The following is a 20,770-nucleotide window of genomic DNA, read 5'->3' as shown; positions in this document are numbered from 1 at the left end:
GAATGAACAGATAAAGTAAGCACCAAGTTGCGCATTCCCTGCCCATCTTTATAAAGTTCAGGAGGCTAGGTGACATATGGGGTCAACACACCTTTTTGAGTGTGATTTTAAAATTGAAATGAAACTGACCACCTCTTTGTCCCCAACTATTATTGGTCACGAAACCACTTCATAATTTGGCACCATTCATAACTCTTATCCTCTGCTCAGTCGAGGTCCGAGAGAGAGAGACTGGGGAAACCGAGTGGAGAAAATGTCACCGCTTTGTCTTACACATATGGTCAGATGTGGAGTCCGTACTATTCTTTTCCTCTGTATTTATTTATTTATTTATTTATTTATTTTATATTAGGACAGCATCTAAAGTCCCCAACTAAGATCCTCATTGTGCTGGGCGCTGCACAAATACATAGTAAGAAATAGTCCTTACCCCAAAACTACTTACAGTGTAAGATAGACAGACAAATGGGAGAAAGGAAGTTTCATAAACTTCCCTGACTCGACAGGTTGCAATGCAATTTGTGTTAAATACAGTCAAAACAGTTATTTGTACTAATGTGGTGGTACAAAGTATAGAAAGCTAGCGAGTAAGATGAGTTGTTTACAATGACTGTTGCTCACATCTCCTTCCAGAGCCGGCAATCATTGTAGAGAAGGCAGAACCAATGAGAGTGACGGTGGGAGATGTTTGCACTTTAGAGTGCAAAGTGGCGGGCACACCCGAACTTTCAGTTGGCTGGTTTAAGGATGGGAAAGAACTGACAAGCAGCCACAAATACAAAATTACCGTCCATAACAAGGTATCTACGCTTAAAATTCTCGATTCGGAAAAGGGAGACAGCGGATTGTACACCTTTGCCGTGCAGAACGACGTTGGGAAGAGCAGCTGCACAGCCTCAGTTGATGTTTTAGGTTGGTTCGGTAGTTTTTCTTCTGCATTTCGCCGAGCTTTTCTTTGGGAAATGTTCCTGCCTTTTAAACCGCTGTGGATTTGTTACATTTCCTTACACAGATCGTATCATTCCGCCTTCTTTCACAAGAAAATTAAAAGAAACAAATGGTGTGCTAGGTTCTTCGGTGCTTCTGGAGTGCAAAGTATCTGGGTCGCCACCTATTTCAATCGCTTGGTTTCAAGATGGAAATAAGATAGTTAGTGGAGAAAAACATCAAACCACGTTTTCAGATAACCTCTGTGTTTTGCAACTGAATTCACTGAACTCATCAGATACGGGAAGTTACACCTGTAAAGCTACTAATGTAGCCGGGTCTGATGAATGCAGAGCTGTATTAAACGTACAAGGTCAGTATGAGATGGCCAATTAGCTCTTTGCCATAAATCCTCTTCTGTATAACAATTTTTCTTTCTTGGAAATGTCTCTTATTTTCTGGTCATATTTGGAGGGAAACTATTCATTCGAACATAAAATGTTTTGCTCTTCATCTTCACATTGTACATGTAAAGATCAGGTTTATTTGATATTGACTTGACTTTTTTAAAAAAATTGTTTAGAACCACCCTCTTTTGTGAAGAAGCCCGAACCCTCGGATGTTTTACCAGGCACAAGTGTAACTTTCACAAGCGTTATCAGAGGAACCCCTCCATTCAAGGTGAACTGGTTTAGAGGGGTCAATGAACTGGTGCCGGGGGATAAATGTAACGTCTATTTGGAGGATTCGGTTGCAGAACTGGAGTTGTTTGATGTTGGTCCGCTTCAGAGCGGAGATTATACTTGCCTAGTGACTAACGATGCTGGAAAAGCATCTTGTACAGCACGTCTTTCTGTAAAAGGTTTGTACAGATTGAAATGTCTCGTTTTTTCTCTAAAATATATACATCTTCGTACAGTTGGACTCAATATTTTCGACTTTTTATTGCTCATTAGAACCAGCGGTGTTTGTGAAGAAATTGAGTGATCACTGTGTTGAGCCAGGAAAATCCATAGTTCTGGAAAGCACATACACTGGTAGCCTCCCAATCTCGATTGAATGGAAGAAGAATGGCAAAACTATAACTCAGTCTGAAAAATGCAGCATCATCACAACGGAAAAATCTTGCATTCTGGAAATTCTCAATAGTACAAAAGATGATGAAGGAGAATACACTTGCCATGTTGAGAACGAGGCGGGAGGGGACGTTTGTGAAGCACTAGTGTCTACATTAGGTGTGTTATCATGTTATTTAATTTTTCTTCATCATGCTTATCAGAGCGTCGCTCCTAAGGTATAAATATTCCTTACTCATTCTGACTATTTGGTTTTTTTTAGAACCTCCTTATTTTGTTACACACTTGGGACCTCTGGAAGTGTCAGTTGGAGATTATACAACTTTACATTGCCAAGTTGCTGGAACACCAGAAATTACAGTGTCTTGGTACAAAGGAGATACAAAACTGAGATCTAGTCCTGAGTATAAAATGTTCTTTAGAGACAATGTTGCTACTCTAGTTTTTAACAAAGTGGATAACAATGACAGCGGAGAATATATCTGCAAAGCAGAAAACAGTGTAGGAACTGCAACTACAAAGGCTCTCTTAACAGTTCAAGGTGATGATTATTAGGTTTGCTTGTTCAAAACTACTCTTTTTAGCTCTTTCTAGCAAAACTTTCAGTATAGAAAAAATCCACACAACACATTTATTACATACTTGGTTTTTTTTACAGCGCGCAAACTTCCGCCTTCCTTTGCAAGGAAATTAAAGGACATCGAACAAACAGTTGGCTTACCAGTTAAATTTACCTGTCGTCTAAATGGCTCAGAGCCTATTAGCGTGACTTGGTATAAAAATGGTGTACCTTTAAGAGATGACCATAACGTGCAAACCTCATTCGTAGATAATGTAGCGATTCTCCAGCTGTCTCAAACTGAGATGAGTCACACTGCACAATACTCTTGCACAGCTACCAATGCTGTTGGAACTGCTACCTCCAGCGCTAGGCTCACGGTCTCAGGTTCGTTTGCTCTTGAATCTTTTCATATTGAAAGCATGGTCTAGTTTTTTGTTCTTTGTACGTGAACTGATCTCCACAATGTTTGATGACTCTTTCAATGAGAATACAAAGCAATCAGTATTCTACTGTTACTTTTAATTTCTAGAACCCAAGCAACCTCCCTTCTTTGATATAACACCTGCATCCATGGAAGTTCCTACTGGAGAAAGTGCTGATTTCGAATGTCATGTTACTGGAGCCCAACCAATACATGTCACCTGGGCAAAAGATGGCAGAGAGATCCGAACGGGAGGAAACTATAATATTACCTTTATAGCAAACACAGCTCACCTGAGAATTCTGAGAGCAGGCAAAGGAGACTCTGGCCAGTATACCTGCCAAGCTAGCAACGAAGTTGGAAAAAACTTTTGCTCGGCCCAACTTAATGTCAAAGGTACTGGTATTAAGTAGGCCTTATTAGTGAGGTTTTCTTGGGAGAAAAATAGTTAATTTTTTATTTTACGCCCTCTGTGTCTTCAAATGTTGGAGGTAAACTGAGAGGACCTTTTCAAACTACAAACATTAAACGGTGGCTATCATAGATTTTAAATCTTCATCTTGTTTTTCATGCTGCAATGTTTGAGAACGTAAATTTTGTGTACTGTATATGCAAACGCGTTAATTTCTCCCTTAATTCCTCTTGACATTATACGTTATATGTAGTTTTATCTATTATCTTCCATGTCTTTTTCTAAGTTTGGTTGTCTTCTTTGAGTATTGATTTAATTTTTAAGCTAGAATATGGTGACACTTTTATGTAGAGGCGTTTGGAAGATTTTTGTAGATAAAATAGCAAACTGATAAAACTTAGAAATTGGAAAAAAGGTAGTGTCTTTTTATTGTGTATTTTAGGGCAGTAAACGGTCGTCAATTAAGTCTTCAACTGGATCCATTCAACTTTAATGGATATTTCACTTACCTTTTATGAATGGGTGAACTACACTGGAGTATGAACCATCCATGGTCTTCATCCCAAAACTTGCATGGATTTTTTTAGGTTTAAAATTGTGTAGATGTGTATACAGAGGGAGAGCCTACACGCTTATATATACATAAATTTTGGCCCTGATGAAGCCAATGACAAAATTCCCATTGACTTCATTGGGGCCTGAATTTTCACCACAGATGTCGTTCATGCTTTGGAGCAACTCCTTTGGGCTCAGTGGAGTGTTTCTGCATTTCTATTTGTGTAGCTGGGAACATAATTTAGCTTTAGATATTGTTTTCATCTTCTTCTCCCTTCTTTTTGTCATTCGAAGGCAAGCCTAATTTAATTTTGTCCCTGTGGTATTCTAGCAAGTTACAAAATTCTTATCCTCTCAAGGGCGCTTATTCTACACAATCATTTTGATAAAATCATTTTGAGAAAAACTGAATGTTGTTTATTTATATTTATTTATTTCGTTTATAGAAGCACCAAAGTTTGTTAAGAAACTAGAAGCTTCAAGATTCGCGAAACAGGGGGATTCAGTTCAACTTGAATGTCAGATAAGTGGCTCCCCCGAAATCAAAGTTGTGTGGTACAGGAACGACACTGAGATCCATGCTAGTGAAAAATACAGGATCTCATTCAGTGACTCTGTGGCAGTTCTCACCATTACTGATGCTAACATTGAAGACAGTGGAGATTACATTTGTGAAGCACACAATTCTGCTGGTACTGCAAGCTGCAGTACTGTTGTCACAGTAAAAGGTTAGAAGCCTTTATTTCACGTTTCTTTTCTTATTTCCTTCCATTCTTACGCAGTGCCTTTACCTAAGCGACTGTGCACTCTCAAAATAGCAAAATCAATCTAAAAAGCTGCTTCAAAAGATTGCTCCGTCCTGCTTCCACCGACGTAAATAGCAAAATACTTGGAGCAAGATCCCATCCTAACCCAAATGACTGTGTGTATCACACATTATTGGCATTAGTAGCTGCAGTATTTAGAGAACCCAGTCGGGGACCCATAGTGCAAGGCGCTGTATAAACACGCAGTAAGGAGGCAGTCCCTTCCATAAAGGCCTTCCATCCTTGTCTAATGACAAGATGCAACAGGTGAATGGGACGAATAGCTAGGTGATAGGCCAAGGGAGGAGAAAGAAACAGGAATAGGACTACCACGTTGTTTTGGTGTAAAGTAGTTGGGTATTCCTTGTAGCCAGCTCTCTACCTACTCTCTATCAGCGGTCAGAGCTCTGCGAGTATCCTGGCAGAAGTGGAATGTGAGAAGGCATTCACAGGGTAGCGGATTTATCAATTTTGGGGAGCTGTGTCATGCATAAGGGCAGCATGGGAAAGAACGTAGGCGTGGCTGGGAGAGGCGGACTGGCACTAAAGTCTAGAAATTTTAGAAGAGAGGAAGCTGAAGTGGACGAAATTAATAGATCCGATCGTAGGGCGGGCTAAAGTGAAGTGTCTTGAAGGTCAAGCCAAGAGAAGCCTATCCTTATTAACATCCTCTGTTTGGGAAAATGAATAGGATTTCTGAATTCAAAGTATTTGCATAGGTATCACATTTCTATACTAGGAATTTATAGATGTAGAAATAAGTATGTGAACTGTTAGCTGCTCAGCACTTTCGAAAGCTAGGTCACATTTGGAAGTCTAAATATGACTTTACGAGCATAACTTTTTAGGCTCCTATTTCTGAATATCTTGGCCCGTGTTGTTAACGAGAAACCTATCCAAACACACTTATAGGCTCTGATGTTATTCTTTTTTATAGAACCTCCGGTTTTTAGCAAGAAACCTACCCCGGTAGACACACTTAAAGGTTCGGATGTTGTCATTCAGTGTGAAATTTCGGGAACCCCACCATTCGAAGTAGCCTGGTTCAAAGACAGGAGGCAAGTCAGAAGCAGTAAGAAGTTCAAAGTTACATCTAAAGACTTCACAGCCAGCGTTCACATTCTTAACCTTGAAGCTTCAGACACTGGGGAGTACCAATGCAAAGCCATGAATGAAGTGGGAAGTGACACTTGTGTTTGCGCTGTGAAATTCAAAGGTTTGTATAAAGGAGCAGACGCAGCATTCACGTTTTCTTTTCTTGGCATTATGGCTATTTCTCTCTAAAGCTGACTGACATTTTTACTATGACTCTTCCCATCATTAGAACCTCCGAGATTTGTTCAGAAGTTAAGTGACACTGTAGCCTTTGTGGGGGAACCGACCGCTCTGCAGGCTGTGGTGGAAGGCTCTCAACCTATTTCGGTTCTGTGGCTTAAGGATAAAGGCGAAATCATCAGAGAAAGCGAAAATGTTCAGATATCCTTTATGGATAATATTGCTACTCTCGAGCTCGCAACCGCAGAAGGAGCCAATGTTGGAAAGTACATCTGCCAGATCAAAAATGACGCGGGGATGAGGGAGTGCTCGGCATTTTTACAAGTATTAGGTTGGTAAAAGCTTCTAGCCCACAATAAAAAATAAAATCGCGTGCGCCGTGTAATCATACTTCCGGGACACAAAAGCAGCTTTCGATAATTTGCTATTTCATTATGAATTTTCGGCTTTACAATGAGATTTTACCGATTAGACGGCTTTTTCTTCTTTCAGAACCAGCAGTCATTTTAGAGAAGCCAGAACCGATGTCCGTTACGGCTGGGAATTCATTTACATTAGAGTGCACAGTGGGTGGAACACCAGAACTTATTACAAAGTGGTCTAAGGATGGACGAGAACTACAGAGTGGCCGCAAATATCAAATCACCTTTTTCAACAAAGTAGCTACGTTGAAAGTTCTTTCTGCGGAGGCGGGAGACAGGGGACTGTACACATTTGAAGTGAAAAACGAAGTTGGTGAAAGTAGCTGTACATCCTCGGTTGATGTTTCAGGTTAGCTGGCTACTACCTTAGTAGTCATTTAGTGCTGTCTTTTCTTAAATTTTAATTAAAAACAAACCAACCCGTGGTTTTGTCGCCTTTTTCTACGCAGATCGCATTGTCCCTCCTTTTTTCACAAGGAAGTTAAAGGAAACATGCGGGGTGCTGGGTTCCTCAGCGCTGCTGGAGTGCAAAGTTTCTGGATCACCACCCATTTCAGTTGCCTGGTTCCAAGATGGAAATGAGATTGTTAGTGGAGACAAATATGAAGTCTCATTTTCAGACGATGTTTGTGGTTTGAAACTGAATGCATTGGACTCATCAGATACCGGACCTTACACCTGTGCCGCGGCAAATGCCGCTGGCTCTGATGAATGCAGCGCCTTTTTGATTGTACAAGGTCAGTAAAAGAGGGCCAAGGTGCCTTAGGCAAAATGCTTCCTCCATTTGCTGCTATTTCTTCCTTGGCAATTTTCAGCGCGCCTATAAATCTTCAGCCAAACTCTGATTTGGTTTTCATCTTCAAACGTAACGATCACACTAATTTGTGTATGTGTCTTAACTTCTTTATGTATGTCTAGAACCACCCTCATTTGCGAAGACACCCGATCCCGTGGAAGTTCTACCTGGGATGAGTGTAACATTCACGAGTCTCATAAAAGGAACGGCCCCGTTCAAAGTTAACTGGTTTAGAGGCATCAGAGAACTTGTGTCAGATAGTACCTGCAACATCTCTTTGGAGGATACAGTTGCAGAACTGGAATTGTATGAAGTAGAACCACTCCACAGTGGAGATTACACCTGTCGGGTCACTAATGACGCTGGCAGCGTGTCTTGTACCACTCATCTTTTTGTGAAAGGTTTGTCTCGATTGCTGCTATTGTTCTTATTCTTATTTATTATTTGTGTGTGGATGCGTGCGCGCGCAAAGATTTGTGAATATCTTGGTTTTCCCCCCTTCTTCTATTTGACTTTTTGCCTTCCATTTTGTTACTGTAGAACCAGCAACATTTGTGAAGAAATTAAGTGATTCCAGTGTAGAGCAAGGGAAATCCATCCTTCTGGAAAGCACATACAAAGGAACTCCTCCTATTTCAGTAACATGGAAGAAGAATGGCTTCCATATAACACAGTCCCCGAGATGTAGCATAACAACTACCGAAAAATCGGGCATGCTGGAAATTCCTAACAGTACAAAAGACGATGAAGGGGAATACACTTGCGAGGTTGCCAATGATGCCGGAGCAGATATGTGCCAAGGCCAAATATCAATCCTAGGTGTGTTGCTATCTCCGATTCTTAACCACTCTTGTAATAATAATGGTCAGTGTAAGATTTGCTCTCTTTTCTGTGATGCTGATTGCGATCATTTGTGCTTTAGAACCGCCTTATTTTGTTACACACTTGGAACGTGTAGAGGTGACAGTCGGGGAGACCGCATCTTTTCAGTGCCAAATTGCTGGGACGCCGGAAATCAAAGTCTCCTGGTACAAAGAAGATACAAAATTAAGATCGACCCCTGCTTATAAAATGTACTTCAAAAATAATGTGGCCGCGCTAGTTTTCAACCAGGTGGAGAGCAGTGACCTTGGAGAATACGTCTGCAAAGCAGAAAACAGTGTTGGCTTTGCTTCTTCCACGGCTCTGCTAACTGTTAAAGGTGATGGTTTCATTTCAAATATTTCAGTAATGACTCTTTATAGTAACAGGCTTATCGTAAATGCAAATTGTCTGCAGGTTGGCAGGATGCCTTATTTCCTACTTATTTTCTTGCAGACCGTAAGTTTCCACCGACCTTTGCAAGAAAACTAAAAGACATTCAGGAGACTGTTGGTTCCCCCGTTACCTTTGATTGTCGCATAAATGGCTCGGAACCTATTCAGCTGTCATGGCATAAGGATGGGGTGCTATTACACGATGATGATAACATGCAAACAACATTCTTAAATAACGTAGCAACTCTTCAGATCTTGCAGACCGACATGGCTCACTGTGGCCAATACTCGTGCTCAGCTCACAATGCTCTTGGGACTGCTTCTTCCAGTGCCAAGCTCCTCCTCACAGGTTGGTAGCTGCTAAATCTTGTCCCGGCCATTGGCTTTAAACAAACAGAAGATACTGCGTTGTTGTGGAATGCCAAACGGTCTGATTGCGTGGCGGTGAAGCAGCAGCTGTGAGAGTTATGGTGTTTCTTTCCATTTTTAGAGCATCTGAGACCTCCTGTCTTTGATGTGAAACCAGAACCCATTGAGGTGGCTCTTGGAGCAAGTGGTTCCTTTAAATGCCACGTCACCGGATCGGCGCCACTAAAAGTCACTTGGGCAAAAGATAACAGAGATATCCGTCCTGGGGGCAACTACAAGATCACCCTGGTGGAAAACACAGCCAGCTTGACAGTTCTAAAAGTAGGCAAAGGAGACTCCGGACTATACACTTGTTCTGCGAGCAACAATGCTGGAAAGGATTCTTGCGCAGCGCAGCTAAGTGTGAAAGGTATTTAAGAACGCAATGCTTTGTCGTCTTCTTGCCAAGCCTTTTACCTTGTTAGAGAAACAAAACAATGCCGTGCTTCTTCTTTTATCTTTCAAAGGGCGCAAAACTGAAAAGCGTTAAATCGACTTAAAACGAGAACCCATTGTGGTGAGGTAGAGCAAACACGTTGTCCAGGATTTTGACAGCAGCAATTTTCACCTTGATGTTTTTTTTAGGATTGAATCATATTACATCTTGATCGCTGACGCGATTGCTGAGCAAAATCCTTTTACCTCCTAAAGGCAAATTCTCCTCTCCCACACCAAGAGTCTCAATATGAAAATTTTAGCAGCTGACAGTATCCTGGGGTAGAAACATTTTTTTCCCACCAGTATTCTGCTCACCTGTATAGTATATGGCAGGGGTCGGCAACGTTTGGCACGCGGCTCGCCAGGGTAAGGTGCTTACCCTGGCGAGCCGGGTGCCGAACGTTGCCGACCCCTGTTATATGGATTCTTCGTATCTCTACATTTGTGATCGGACTAATCTGCTTTGGTGTAAACTACACCAGTATGTTAGGAAAAAGAACGGGAGTACTTGTGGCACCTTAGAGACTAACACATTTATTTGAACATAAGCTTTCGTGGGCTACAGCCCACTTCATTAGATGAATAGAATGGAACATATAGGAAGAATATATATATATATATAACATGAAAAAGTGGAAGTAGCCATACCAACTATAAGAGGCTAATTAATTAAGATGAGCTATTATCAGCAGGAGAAAAAAAACTTTTGTAGTGATAATCAAGATGGTCCATTTTAGATAGTTGACAAGACGGTGTGAGGATACTTAATATGGGGAAATAGAGTATATTAGGGATTTTCACCATTGTGATTTCCTTCATGTGGGCAGGCCCTTTGGGTTTATGTTCTGGATCTGTAATTCCCATTGATCCTTAGACAGGATGAGTGTAGACTCTTTAAAGGGTGTGTCTTCGTAAGGACGTTTTATTTTTTCCCTTAAAGATAATTTTAAATAATATTAACAACTATTTATTTCTAATCTGCTGCCTTAAAAATGTGCATCTGGAAGGCACTTAAATGAATTTACATCTGGTTGCAGAATGAGTAACCGAAACTCCTCTGATCAAAACTAGCACAAAATGACATTATTTTTATTTATAATTTTCAACGAATGAATAACAATCATACCGGAAAACGTATTATTATGTGGCAAATATAGGGCCCAGTTCAGCCAGGGGCTCAAGAAAATGTCTACATTTAAACACGCGCGTTCAGTGAAACTCACATTCTTGACCTTTGCTAGAGCGTAATTACCTTGTTGACTCAGGGCCTTAATATTGATAGTGTTCTTCTTTTACATCAAGTGTTAAACACTCTGCAGATAAAACGCATTACTTACTTCCATTTTCTGAGACAGCTAGCATGAACAGAAGCATTACCACCCTCTAAATTTTTCAATAAAGATTGGTTAAATACATGTATTGTTGAAATTTATTTATATTATTAGACACGTCTTTGATATATATGCTGAATTCCCTACACAATATAGCGATGGCATCAGAAATATAAATATCTTGGTCAATTGCCATTAAGTGCAAACACCTGTCTTAATAATATGTGTGTTAGCTTAGTTGTTTTGAACATGATGCTTCTGTTGCACGTTTTTTTCCTTACCCTCATAGCGCTAATCATTACTTAAAAATCAGTTCTGTACAAAAGCGGCAGAAAGAGACCTAGAGCAGAAAAGTAAAATAAGATAAACTAAATTTAAAAGCTTAAACAGAGGCTTTATACGTAATTAATGTACTTTTGCCCGAAAGGCAGATCAAGAAACAGACTTTAGCCATATACATATACATATATACCAGGTATGTATACCCTAAATGATATAGCAGAAACTGATATAGAATTCCCTTCCATACATATAACGTGGACAGAATTCAATATAAATTTCTGTCATGGTCAAAGTCACACATCAGCTGAAATCTATGGAACTTCTAACGAGCACACGTCAGCTGAAAATTTGGCATTTTAAGACTCTGTCACCCACAGTAAGAGTTGAATATTTCAGTGAATCACGTCAATATATATCTAGTTTTCGTGCAGTAGCTGTTTGAAAGTCTGGTTATATGATATATAACCTATTGTAAGTTACATATATGTCAATTCAGTAAACAATATTTTTGTGTAAAATAAATATGTAGTAATCTCTCCAAGGAACTCGGAAAATCATTCTACATATACAAACCATTGGAAAAGACGCACAAAGAAACTCCCCTGCTTTTGTTTGTTATGTATGCTGTGTATTCGTTTCTGTTATGCTGCCACCAGATATATCACCGGCAGGTGTAAATGCACATTCTGTAGATATTTCTACTCTTCCCCCACGACCCAAATAAGTATGTGCTTTCGGTTAGATATTTAATTGAGGGAATATTTTAATGGATCAGTGCAGTTTAGTGAATCATCTTGTTTACTCTTGTCCTTTGGTTTCATAGAACCACCAAGGTTTAGTAAGAAGCTAGACTCCTCTAGAGTTGTGAAACAGCACGATTCCACTACATATGAATGCAAAATAGGCGGGTCTCCAGAAATCAAAGTCACCTGGTACAAAGACGAAGCTGAAATCCACGATAGCGAAAAATACAGAATGTCCTTTGTTGACGCCGTGGCAGTCATTGAAATGCACAATCTCAGTGTGGAAGACAGTGGAGACTACACTTGTGAAGCTCGCAATGCAGCGGGCACTGCAAACACCAGTACTTCGTTGAAAGTGAAAGGTCAGAACCCCACTCCTCCCTTTTTTGTCGGATCCTCCTTTTAATCTGCTGTGGAAGGTTAATAAATCTTCTCTTCAGTCAGATAGGCGAGTGCTGCCTTCTGAGAACTCAGGGTACGGATTTTACCAGGGTGCTATGACATGGGAGCCATCTCTTATTGTGACTCGTGTCTTTCCCCTTCCATATCAGTCCAACATAGTGATACAATTTACTGTTTAAATGTTCCTTTTTCTGTTATGTCCCCATCTGAATTAACAGAAACTCAAATTTCTTCTTTTCATAGAACCCCCTGTTTTCAGCAAGAAACCCCATCCAGTTGAGACTTTGAAAGGTTCAGATGTCCACCTTGAGTGTGAGCTTCGGGGCACTCCTCCGTTCCAAATTTCATGGTATAAGGACAAAAGAGAAATTAAAAGTAGCAAGAAGTACAAAATCATGTCCGAGAACTACCTTGCTAGTATTCACATCCTTAGCCTGGGTGACGCAGACGTCGGCGAATATCACTGTAAGGCCGTAAATGATGTAGGAAGTGACACTTGCATTTCCTCTATAACGCTAAGAGGTTTGTTTAATGATTTACACATCCGTTATTCCTAGCATCGTGTCATTCTCGTCACTCTCTTCGGGCACTCTCCTTGCGGTTTTAACATGACGTATCTTCTCTTCACCAGCACCACCAATTTTTGTGAAGAAGCTCAGTGATTTCACTGCTGTAGTTGGGGACCCAGTTGAGCTGCAGGCCACAGTAGAAGGTGCCCAGCCCATTTCTGTTCTGTGGCTGAAAGACAAAGGGGAAATCGTTAGAGAAAGCGAAAATCTTTGGATTTCCTATTCAGAAAATGTTGCAACTCTACGGATTGGAAATGCGGAACCAGCCAGTGCTGGAAAATACATCTGTCAGATCAAAAATGACGCTGGCGTTCAGGAGTGCTTTGCCACTCTGTCAGTTCTAGGTTGGTAACAAGGAAACAAAACAATATAGAATATTTTAACCTCACTTAACAAACTGATTGCATCTCCTGTCCTGTCATCAAATATGGCTGTGATTTGCATCTCATTTCAGAACCTGCAGTCATTGTAGAGAAGCCCGGCCCAATGAAAGTCACCTCTGGAGACTCTTGTACTCTAGAATGCACAGTGGACGGCACACCGGAGCTTACCACTAAGTGGTTTAAGGATGGGAATGAGCTGTCTACTGATCACAAATACAAAATTAGCTTCTTCAACAAAGTGTCTGGGCTTAAGATCCACAATGCAGCAGTAGAAGACAGTGGGGAGTATTCTTTTGAGGTGAAAAACAGTGTTGGTCAAAGCAGGTGCACAGCTTCAGTGCGTGTTTCAGGTTAGTTGATTAACTTGTGAATTATCTTTGATTCTTACCATTTCTTTAAAAGGCGTGTCAAGGCTGATTCCCCACTCTGGCACTTTGAGTGCAGAAGGTGGGGGCCCCACAAGGATTTTAAAAATTAATACTGGCCATTCCAAGCTTGTATTAAACTCCCAAGGTTACAGCTTCTCTCTGACCTTGGATGGGTAGATGCTGCCACCACCCAAGTGCAAAAAAACCCTTTGGGACCCAGGAAGGCGCACTTGGGAATTCCTCCCTGTGTGGTACCCTCAAGCCCTTTTACCGCCCCCCCCTCCAGGGAGAGCTGAGAAAGAAAGAAAGGAAATCAGCTGTTGCCACCAGCTAATTAAACAATCTATGCACACCTCTTAGGACACAAAAAGTCAATTCTGTTTTTAAAAAGTTAAATTTTATTAAAAACAAAAAAGAAGAAAATACATTTGGAACTTAGGCTCTTTGCTAGATTTAAAAAGAACCACTTATAAGGATTAACCATCAAAATAACTTTATTGAGGTCCAACTTAAAGGTTACAAGCAAAACAAAAGCACCTGGGGTTAGCACAAAGGAGCCCACAAGCCTTACAAAATAAAAGAAATAAGCCTAATCACGTTTTCCTAAACATTTTCTGATCTACTTACATATCTGGGGTTTCAAATAAGTAGTTCTAGATATGATCTGATGATTTTTCATACCTAGCTTAAAGCTTTTTATAGCACTGCTACGATGTGTCTCTGTAGAACAACCACAGATAGACAAAGGGAATTTTTTATTATAAATTATAAAAAGTTCTAGCCCTCCCATTCGCTCTTTTGGTCATGTATCCACTCTCTTCCTTTTACCTGTGGTCTTGTTAACCCTTTACAGGTAAAGCAAATAGAGAATAGCTACTAACAGGGATTTTATAGCTAACTGGCTGGCTGGGTGTCCATAAAAGGGAGCTCCTGCCCAGCCCCTTCATTTATGACAAGGCATTACACAACAACTGCTTCCTTTGATGTCATGTCAGGCTGCTGCCACTCTGGGAAGACTCACTACTAATGTGACCTTAGGCACCCTATGTGGGCCCACTAGTGTTGTGGAGCTCATGGAGGGAGGGAGTAGGTTGAAGCATTTTTCACCTGACTCCAAGATGAGGCTGTTGCTTGGGGTCAGTCTCATCAACTGAGTCTGCATGTCCCAGATAGTGCAATACAGTTCTTCTCCTTATGAGAAAGTATTGAAAAAACAAAAGAAGAAAGGTGACACTCAGAAGGGGTGAGTGACAGCATAAGAGAGTATACTGCAACCGGTTCTTATCTTCTCTCAGTACCTCAGGCCTCAAGGGTTGAATTGTAGGCCTGCTTTGGATTCTCCCAAGCCAACATAGGTGTGCCAAAGGCAAGTGTGGTGTTTCTGCTAGATGCCTGGAAACCATCTCCCTTTTAAGTTATACTCTTGTAATATTTATAGCTGTGTTTTATCCTATACAGATCGCATTATACCTCCTTCTTTCACAAGACAACTGAAAGAAACCAATGGTCTGTTGGGTTCCTCTGTTGTTCTGGAGTGCAAAGTGTATGGATCACCACCTATTTCTGTCTCTTGGTTCCATGATGGATATGAGGTCACTAGTGGAGACAAGTATCAGACGACCCTTACAGACAATGCTTGCTCTTTGAAAGTGAACTCACTAAAGGAATCTGATATGGGAACTTACTCATGCACAGCTACTAACGTAGCTGGATCTGATGAATGCAGTGCATATTTGACTGTTAGAGGTTAGTATCTAGAACTAGGCAGAGCTTCCAGATATAAACTAGTTTCTTTGTGGATTGCTTACATTTTGGGGTCTGTTTCTATGAGTCTATTCACCTGTGTTTCGTATGGGAATATTTTACTCTTCATCAAAGTGCACTTGTCTTTTTTGTGTGTCTTTAGAACCCCCTTCTTTCGTGAAGAAACCTGATCCCCTGCAAGTTTTATCTGGAGCAAATATAACTTTTACTAGTATCCTAAAAGGCACCTCTCCACTGGATGTTAAATGGTTCAAAGGAAGCGTTGAACTAGTGCCGGGACATAGATGCAACATCTCCTTAGAAAATGCAGTTGCACAACTGGAGCTGTTTGACGTACAGCCACTCCAAAGTGGAGACTACACCTGTCTGGTCACTAATGAGGCTGGCAAAGTTTCTTGCACAACACAGCTCTTTGTAAAAGGTTTGTCCGGCTCGCAATTACATACATTTCTTTAAAAAAATCTCTTGGTGTCAACTTTTAACTTTTATCTTCATAATGTTCACTGTAGAACCAGCCAAATTTGTGAAAAAACTGAATAATCTCAGTGTAGAGAAAGGAAAACCATTAATTCTGGAATGCACGTACTCTGGTACCCCTCCGATTGCAGTCTTGTGGAAGAAAAATGGATTCGAAGTAGCTCATTCTGAAAAATGCAGCATCACTACCACAGAAACCTCTGCCATACTGGAAGTTCCCAGTAGTAAAATAGAAGATCAGGGACAGTACACTTGCCACATTGAGAATGATTCTGGACGAGATCTTTGTCAAGCTGACGTCTCAGTATTAGGTGTGTCCTCATTCCACAAAGGATCTTTTTTATAGTAATAGTCATTGTGATATTTAAATTTTGGAATTAATCATGTGTCTTTGTTCTTTAGAACCACCTTATTTTGTTACATGCTTGGAACCTGCTCAGGTGACAGTTGGGGATTCTGCGTCATTACAATGCCAAGTTGCTGGCACACCAGAAATCATTGTATCATGGTACAAAGGAGATACGAAACTAAGAGCAACTCCTACCTCTAAAATGCACTTTAAGAACAACGTTGCCACTTTGGTTTTCGGCCAGGTGGATAGCGGTGATAGTGGGGAGTATATATGCAAAGCAGAAAACAGTGTTGGAGAAGCTTCTTCATCAGCTTTGCTTTCTGTTCAAGGTGAATAATTCATGTTAACATATTTAAAAGGTTCTTAGGAACACTCTGTGCCTCTACCTGACCAGCTAGAGACCACCCCTGTCTAGAACTCCCTCAGCATTGATTACCTTTTACTAGTGAAAGTCTGGCTGGAAAGTCATTCCCAATGTCAATCTTTAGTTAACCAGCGCTCTCTCTAACGGATACTGGCTTCTGATTTTCCCCCTTCAGAATAGGGCATTCTTCCAGCTCTTTCCAATGTAGAAAATGTGAGACTATTAATCAGAACTTTAAAACCACATTACCGGTTGTGCAGAGCGGTCTCTTGACACCAACCCACAAGCTAAATGATCTAACAAATAATCTCCTTCATTCTTTGTGGGCCTTTTACTGTTTGATATTAGGCAAGTTGGTTGAAAACAATGACTGGATCTTCCATTATCTTCCTGTAAATCTGCCCAATCTATACCACAATTTAGAGTCTTCTTAGGCAGTGCTTACTGGAAAATTCACCAAAGCTGGATAACTTCCCAAAGCTTTCATTGTGCTATACTTCTTTGCTTGCAGAACGTAAACTTCCTCCTTCATTCACACGAACTTTGAGAGACATTCATGAAACTGTTGGCTTACCAGTTACATTTGATTGCGGCATAACCGGCTCAGAACCGATTGAAGTATCCTGGTCTAAAGACGGCGTACATATCCAAGATGGCTACAATGTGCAAACCTCCTTCTTAAATAACGTAGCCACTCTCCAGTTTTTGCAGACTGACAAGAGCCTTGCTGGGCAATACACTTGTACAGCTTCCAATGCTATTGGAACTGCTTCTTCCAGTGCCAGCCTCGTGCTTACAGGTTGGTTGGTTATTAAATAATTTCCCTTTAACGTCACCAGGTCATTTTTTCATTTCCATCTTAACTTAAAACAATAGGTGCAACATTTGTTTAACAATATGCTTTAAACTAATTGAGCTTTTAAAAGCTATACGTGTTTTTCTGTTTCTTTCACCCTGTAGAAGGGAAGAATCCTCCATTGTTTGACATCCCAATTGCACCCACGGATGCTTTTGCTGGGGATAGTGCTGACTTTGAATGTCACATATCAGGAACACAACCAATTAAGGTCACTTGGGCAAAAAATAACCAAGAGATACGGACTGGAGGAAAATACCAGATCAGTTATGTAGAAAACATAGCCCATTTGACAGTTCTGAATGCTGACAATGCAGACTCTGGAACGTATACATGCCATGCTAGCAATGAAGTTGGAAAGGACTCCTGCGCAGCTCAGCTTAGTATTAAAGGTATTGCCTGATTCACGTGTATGATGTGCACATTGAATTCCTTTATATCTGAAAGAAATAAGTCTTGTTGTGAGATAAATTGGAGACCATCTTCTGAATCTGTGGATTAGGAATGTGTATTTTAAAGGATTTATCAGGAGGGACCGAAAGATTTTTGAAGGAAGGTTTAGGGAGAATTGAGGAGTGGAGATAATGTTTTCTTTAATCTTATTTTCTTTGCAACTTTGCAGACTTTGCCATTCTAAATGATTAATACAAAAGTCTGGTTTGTTTCTTGTTGCTTATACCTAAAGTCCGGATTTCTTTAAAAAAGGATTTTTTTCATAACTAATAAAACTCCACATCTATTTACACAGTGCGGTGTTTTGCTGTTCTAAGAGTGGTGTCCCCTGTGTACTTTTTGTAAATAATAGAGCCCCTTTTAAAATGTAAGCAGTTTTTAAAACAACATAGCGTCATAAATGTATTTCTTGAAAAGTCTTTTTTTTATTTTAACATTTATTTTTAGAATGTAAAGAGTATGTTCATTTCTTTCAGAACGAAAAATTCCACCTAGTTTTACAAAGAAACTATCTGAAACGGTAGAAGAAACTGAAGGGAACACCCTTAAACTTGAGGGCCGTGTTTCTGGTTCTCAGCCTCTGACCGTTGCTTGGTATAAAAACAATCAAGAGATCGATCAGAGTCCCAGTTGTGAAATATCTTTCCTGAATAACACCATACTTCTGCAAATTAAGGGCGCAGGGCAGGCGGATGCTGGCTTATATACCTGCAAAGTGTCCAATGAAGCAGGAAGTGTATTGTGTACTTCTTCCGTTGTTATTAAAGGTTAGTTAATTTCATGTTTTGCTTCTCTGTGGTGTTAGGTTTTTGGTTTTTTTTATCAGCATGTTAGCTGTCAATATACGTCTTCCATAGCTAATCAAATATTTCTCACTGAGTCTTATTTTTAGGCCATATATAATGGTGTGTGAACAATATTAAATTCAGTACAGCATACACAATGAGATAACGGCAGCAACTTCTCCTTTAGATACTCAGGGAGAACTCATGAACTTCAATGTGAGTTCTGTATCTCAGGAGAGAATTGAGCACAATATATCTATTACTTTCTACTAATTAGAATGCCGTACTAATATTCTTGCAGATTTCTACATTTCGTTTATCGAACGGTTTTATACAAACCTTGCTGCTTTCAATACGTATTCATAGCAAATAACCCGACGCTGTGCATGTTATGCGTGGCTAGATCTCGACAATAAGCCATTAATTTTCCTGCCAATTTAACAAGTTGAGAACCGTACCGGTAATATTTGCTCACTAAAGTGTGACAGAGTTTTACAGGACAACATCAGCATTTTTCAAAAACAGCTGAAAACTCTTTAGCTACTAATGCAAGAGTCACATAATTATTTTTTATTTTATATTATTTTATTTTATTACTTTTTGCATACTATCCTTTGGGATCTATTCTTGCTTATATTGCATACATTATTCTGATTAACCATATGTCTGTGGAAGTCGATACCCTTAATAGGCATTCCTAGCATATTACATAATATGCTTAGAACGTATTTTGTTAATTATTTATCATAATCTAGCTCTTAGCAGGTCTAGTGCAAACACATTGTCTACTTCATTTCATATCTTTCTCTTTTTTTAGCATTTGTTTTTCTCTTCTCTTTAGCCTACTGTAATATGACGTGTGTCATACGTTAAAGTAGTAGTAAATACTACATTATTCGTAAAAATGGATTGAGCCCTACGCTCCACGTTATTTTATCTTTTATATTATGCCTATGGCGTGCTCTTCTTGACCCAAGACTTGCATTTAACACACAGCAGAGATTTGAAGCATTTGACGCTTGTTTCTTTTTACCTACATTAATGTCAATACATTTGCTCTTTTGCCTTTTCCACCAATCGCATCGTTTCTGTCCCTCACTCTTGCTGACGTGGGCAACCAGGATGGATCGAGACTGGAGTTGAAACCCAAAAGCAAGAAATTAATTTAATGTTATGGGTTCAAGTCATACTAAATGTTGCTTTAAGATTTGTGATGATGATGACCGATGATGTAAACAGTGGCATCTGGTGTGAACTATGAATTAAGATTGTAAAAACAGAACCGGTTGAATCTTTAGAGATATAAAAATGTGACGTCCCATAATATCCATCAAATCTCTACTCAATTTCTTTTCACGGAGTCGCAGTTTTGCTACGCAAGATGTGCAGCTTTTCCTTCACTGTTGGAAGGATCAGAACAAAACCATCTCTAAAATTTGCACAGCTGGGGCAGTGTGCTGTGGTAGCATAGGGTTTAGCGGTAATTGCTTTGATAATATATTGCGTATTATATCTTTTAAAAGCTGTTTAAACAATTTTTGCAGAATGGCAGTTGTGCTTTAATTTTAATTCTCTTTAAGAAGGATGCAAATATAACTACTGCGTTGAGAGAAGATAGCATACTTACAGATTTCTTCGTGCATGCTTGTGAAAAAGTACTCTTTTAATACTATTTTTATTTTCCCAAACTGTGTACAATTAGTATTCCCGGAAACCAGACTTGTATGTATCAACATACATTGCTGATCATTGTTTGCTATAGATTTAACATTCTTGTTAGAGTTAAGAATTTATTAATCTATTGCGTCTCTCTCTTATAATCATGATACATGTTTCTGTACTAAATATTTTCCTGTTCTGTTCTCTCGACTTTACAAGCAGATTTAACCGATTAGACGGTTTTTCTTTTCTTTCAGAACCAGCAGTCATTTTAGAGAAGCCAGAACCGATGTCAGTTACGGCTGGGGATTCTTTTACATTAGAGTGCACAGTGGGTGGAACACCAGAACTTATTACAAAGTGGTTTAAGGATGGAAGAGAACTACAGAGTGGCCGCAAATATCAAATCACCTTTTCCAACAAAGTAGCTACGCTGAAAGTTCTTTCTGCGGAGGCGGGAGACAGGGGACTGTACACATTTGAAGTGAAAAACGAAGCTGGTGAAAGTAGCTGTACATCCTCGGTTGATGTTTCAGGTTAGCTGGCTAGTACCTTTGTCATTTAGTGCTGTCTTTTCTTTTAACAGATCTTTCCCTTTTCAATTTTTTTTTCAAACGTGTTTTTCTCG

At 39.9% G+C, this 20,770-nt stretch overlaps 1 protein-coding gene across 2 annotated transcripts in view; it reads left to right on the top strand.

The window, feature by feature from the left end:
* The window catches only part of TTN (titin), a 307,719-nt gene that overhangs the window by 78,859 nt on the left and 208,090 nt on the right, over window positions 1-20,770 (top strand). For both annotated transcript variants that reach the window (XM_065560805.1, XM_065560804.1), the window contains exons 70-98: window positions 634-912; window positions 1,013-1,300; window positions 1,511-1,789; window positions 1,884-2,162; window positions 2,266-2,544; window positions 2,662-2,949; window positions 3,095-3,382; window positions 4,400-4,681; window positions 5,697-5,975; window positions 6,084-6,365; window positions 6,527-6,805; window positions 6,906-7,193; window positions 7,375-7,653; window positions 7,793-8,071; window positions 8,175-8,453; window positions 8,570-8,857; window positions 8,999-9,286; window positions 11,791-12,072; window positions 12,356-12,634; window positions 12,744-13,025; window positions 13,136-13,414; window positions 14,891-15,178; window positions 15,339-15,617; window positions 15,706-15,984; window positions 16,076-16,354; window positions 16,901-17,188; window positions 17,350-17,637; window positions 18,175-18,465; window positions 20,400-20,678. In XM_065560805.1, the coding sequence (XP_065416877.1) occupies window positions 634-912; window positions 1,013-1,300; window positions 1,511-1,789; window positions 1,884-2,162; window positions 2,266-2,544; window positions 2,662-2,949; window positions 3,095-3,382; window positions 4,400-4,681; window positions 5,697-5,975; window positions 6,084-6,365; window positions 6,527-6,805; window positions 6,906-7,193; window positions 7,375-7,653; window positions 7,793-8,071; window positions 8,175-8,453; window positions 8,570-8,857; window positions 8,999-9,286; window positions 11,791-12,072; window positions 12,356-12,634; window positions 12,744-13,025; window positions 13,136-13,414; window positions 14,891-15,178; window positions 15,339-15,617; window positions 15,706-15,984; window positions 16,076-16,354; window positions 16,901-17,188; window positions 17,350-17,637; window positions 18,175-18,465; window positions 20,400-20,678 (8,196 nt within the window). The remainder of the gene's footprint in view (window positions 1-633; window positions 913-1,012; window positions 1,301-1,510; window positions 1,790-1,883; window positions 2,163-2,265; window positions 2,545-2,661; window positions 2,950-3,094; window positions 3,383-4,399; window positions 4,682-5,696; window positions 5,976-6,083; window positions 6,366-6,526; window positions 6,806-6,905; window positions 7,194-7,374; window positions 7,654-7,792; window positions 8,072-8,174; window positions 8,454-8,569; window positions 8,858-8,998; window positions 9,287-11,790; window positions 12,073-12,355; window positions 12,635-12,743; window positions 13,026-13,135; window positions 13,415-14,890; window positions 15,179-15,338; window positions 15,618-15,705; window positions 15,985-16,075; window positions 16,355-16,900; window positions 17,189-17,349; window positions 17,638-18,174; window positions 18,466-20,399; window positions 20,679-20,770) is intronic.

Source organism: Chrysemys picta, chromosome 11, assembly GCF_011386835.1.
Source record: "Chrysemys picta bellii isolate R12L10 chromosome 11, ASM1138683v2, whole genome shotgun sequence".
Taxonomy (NCBI): Eukaryota; Metazoa; Chordata; order Testudines; family Emydidae; genus Chrysemys; species Chrysemys picta.
This window is presented reverse-complemented; position numbering and strand designations above follow the sequence as displayed.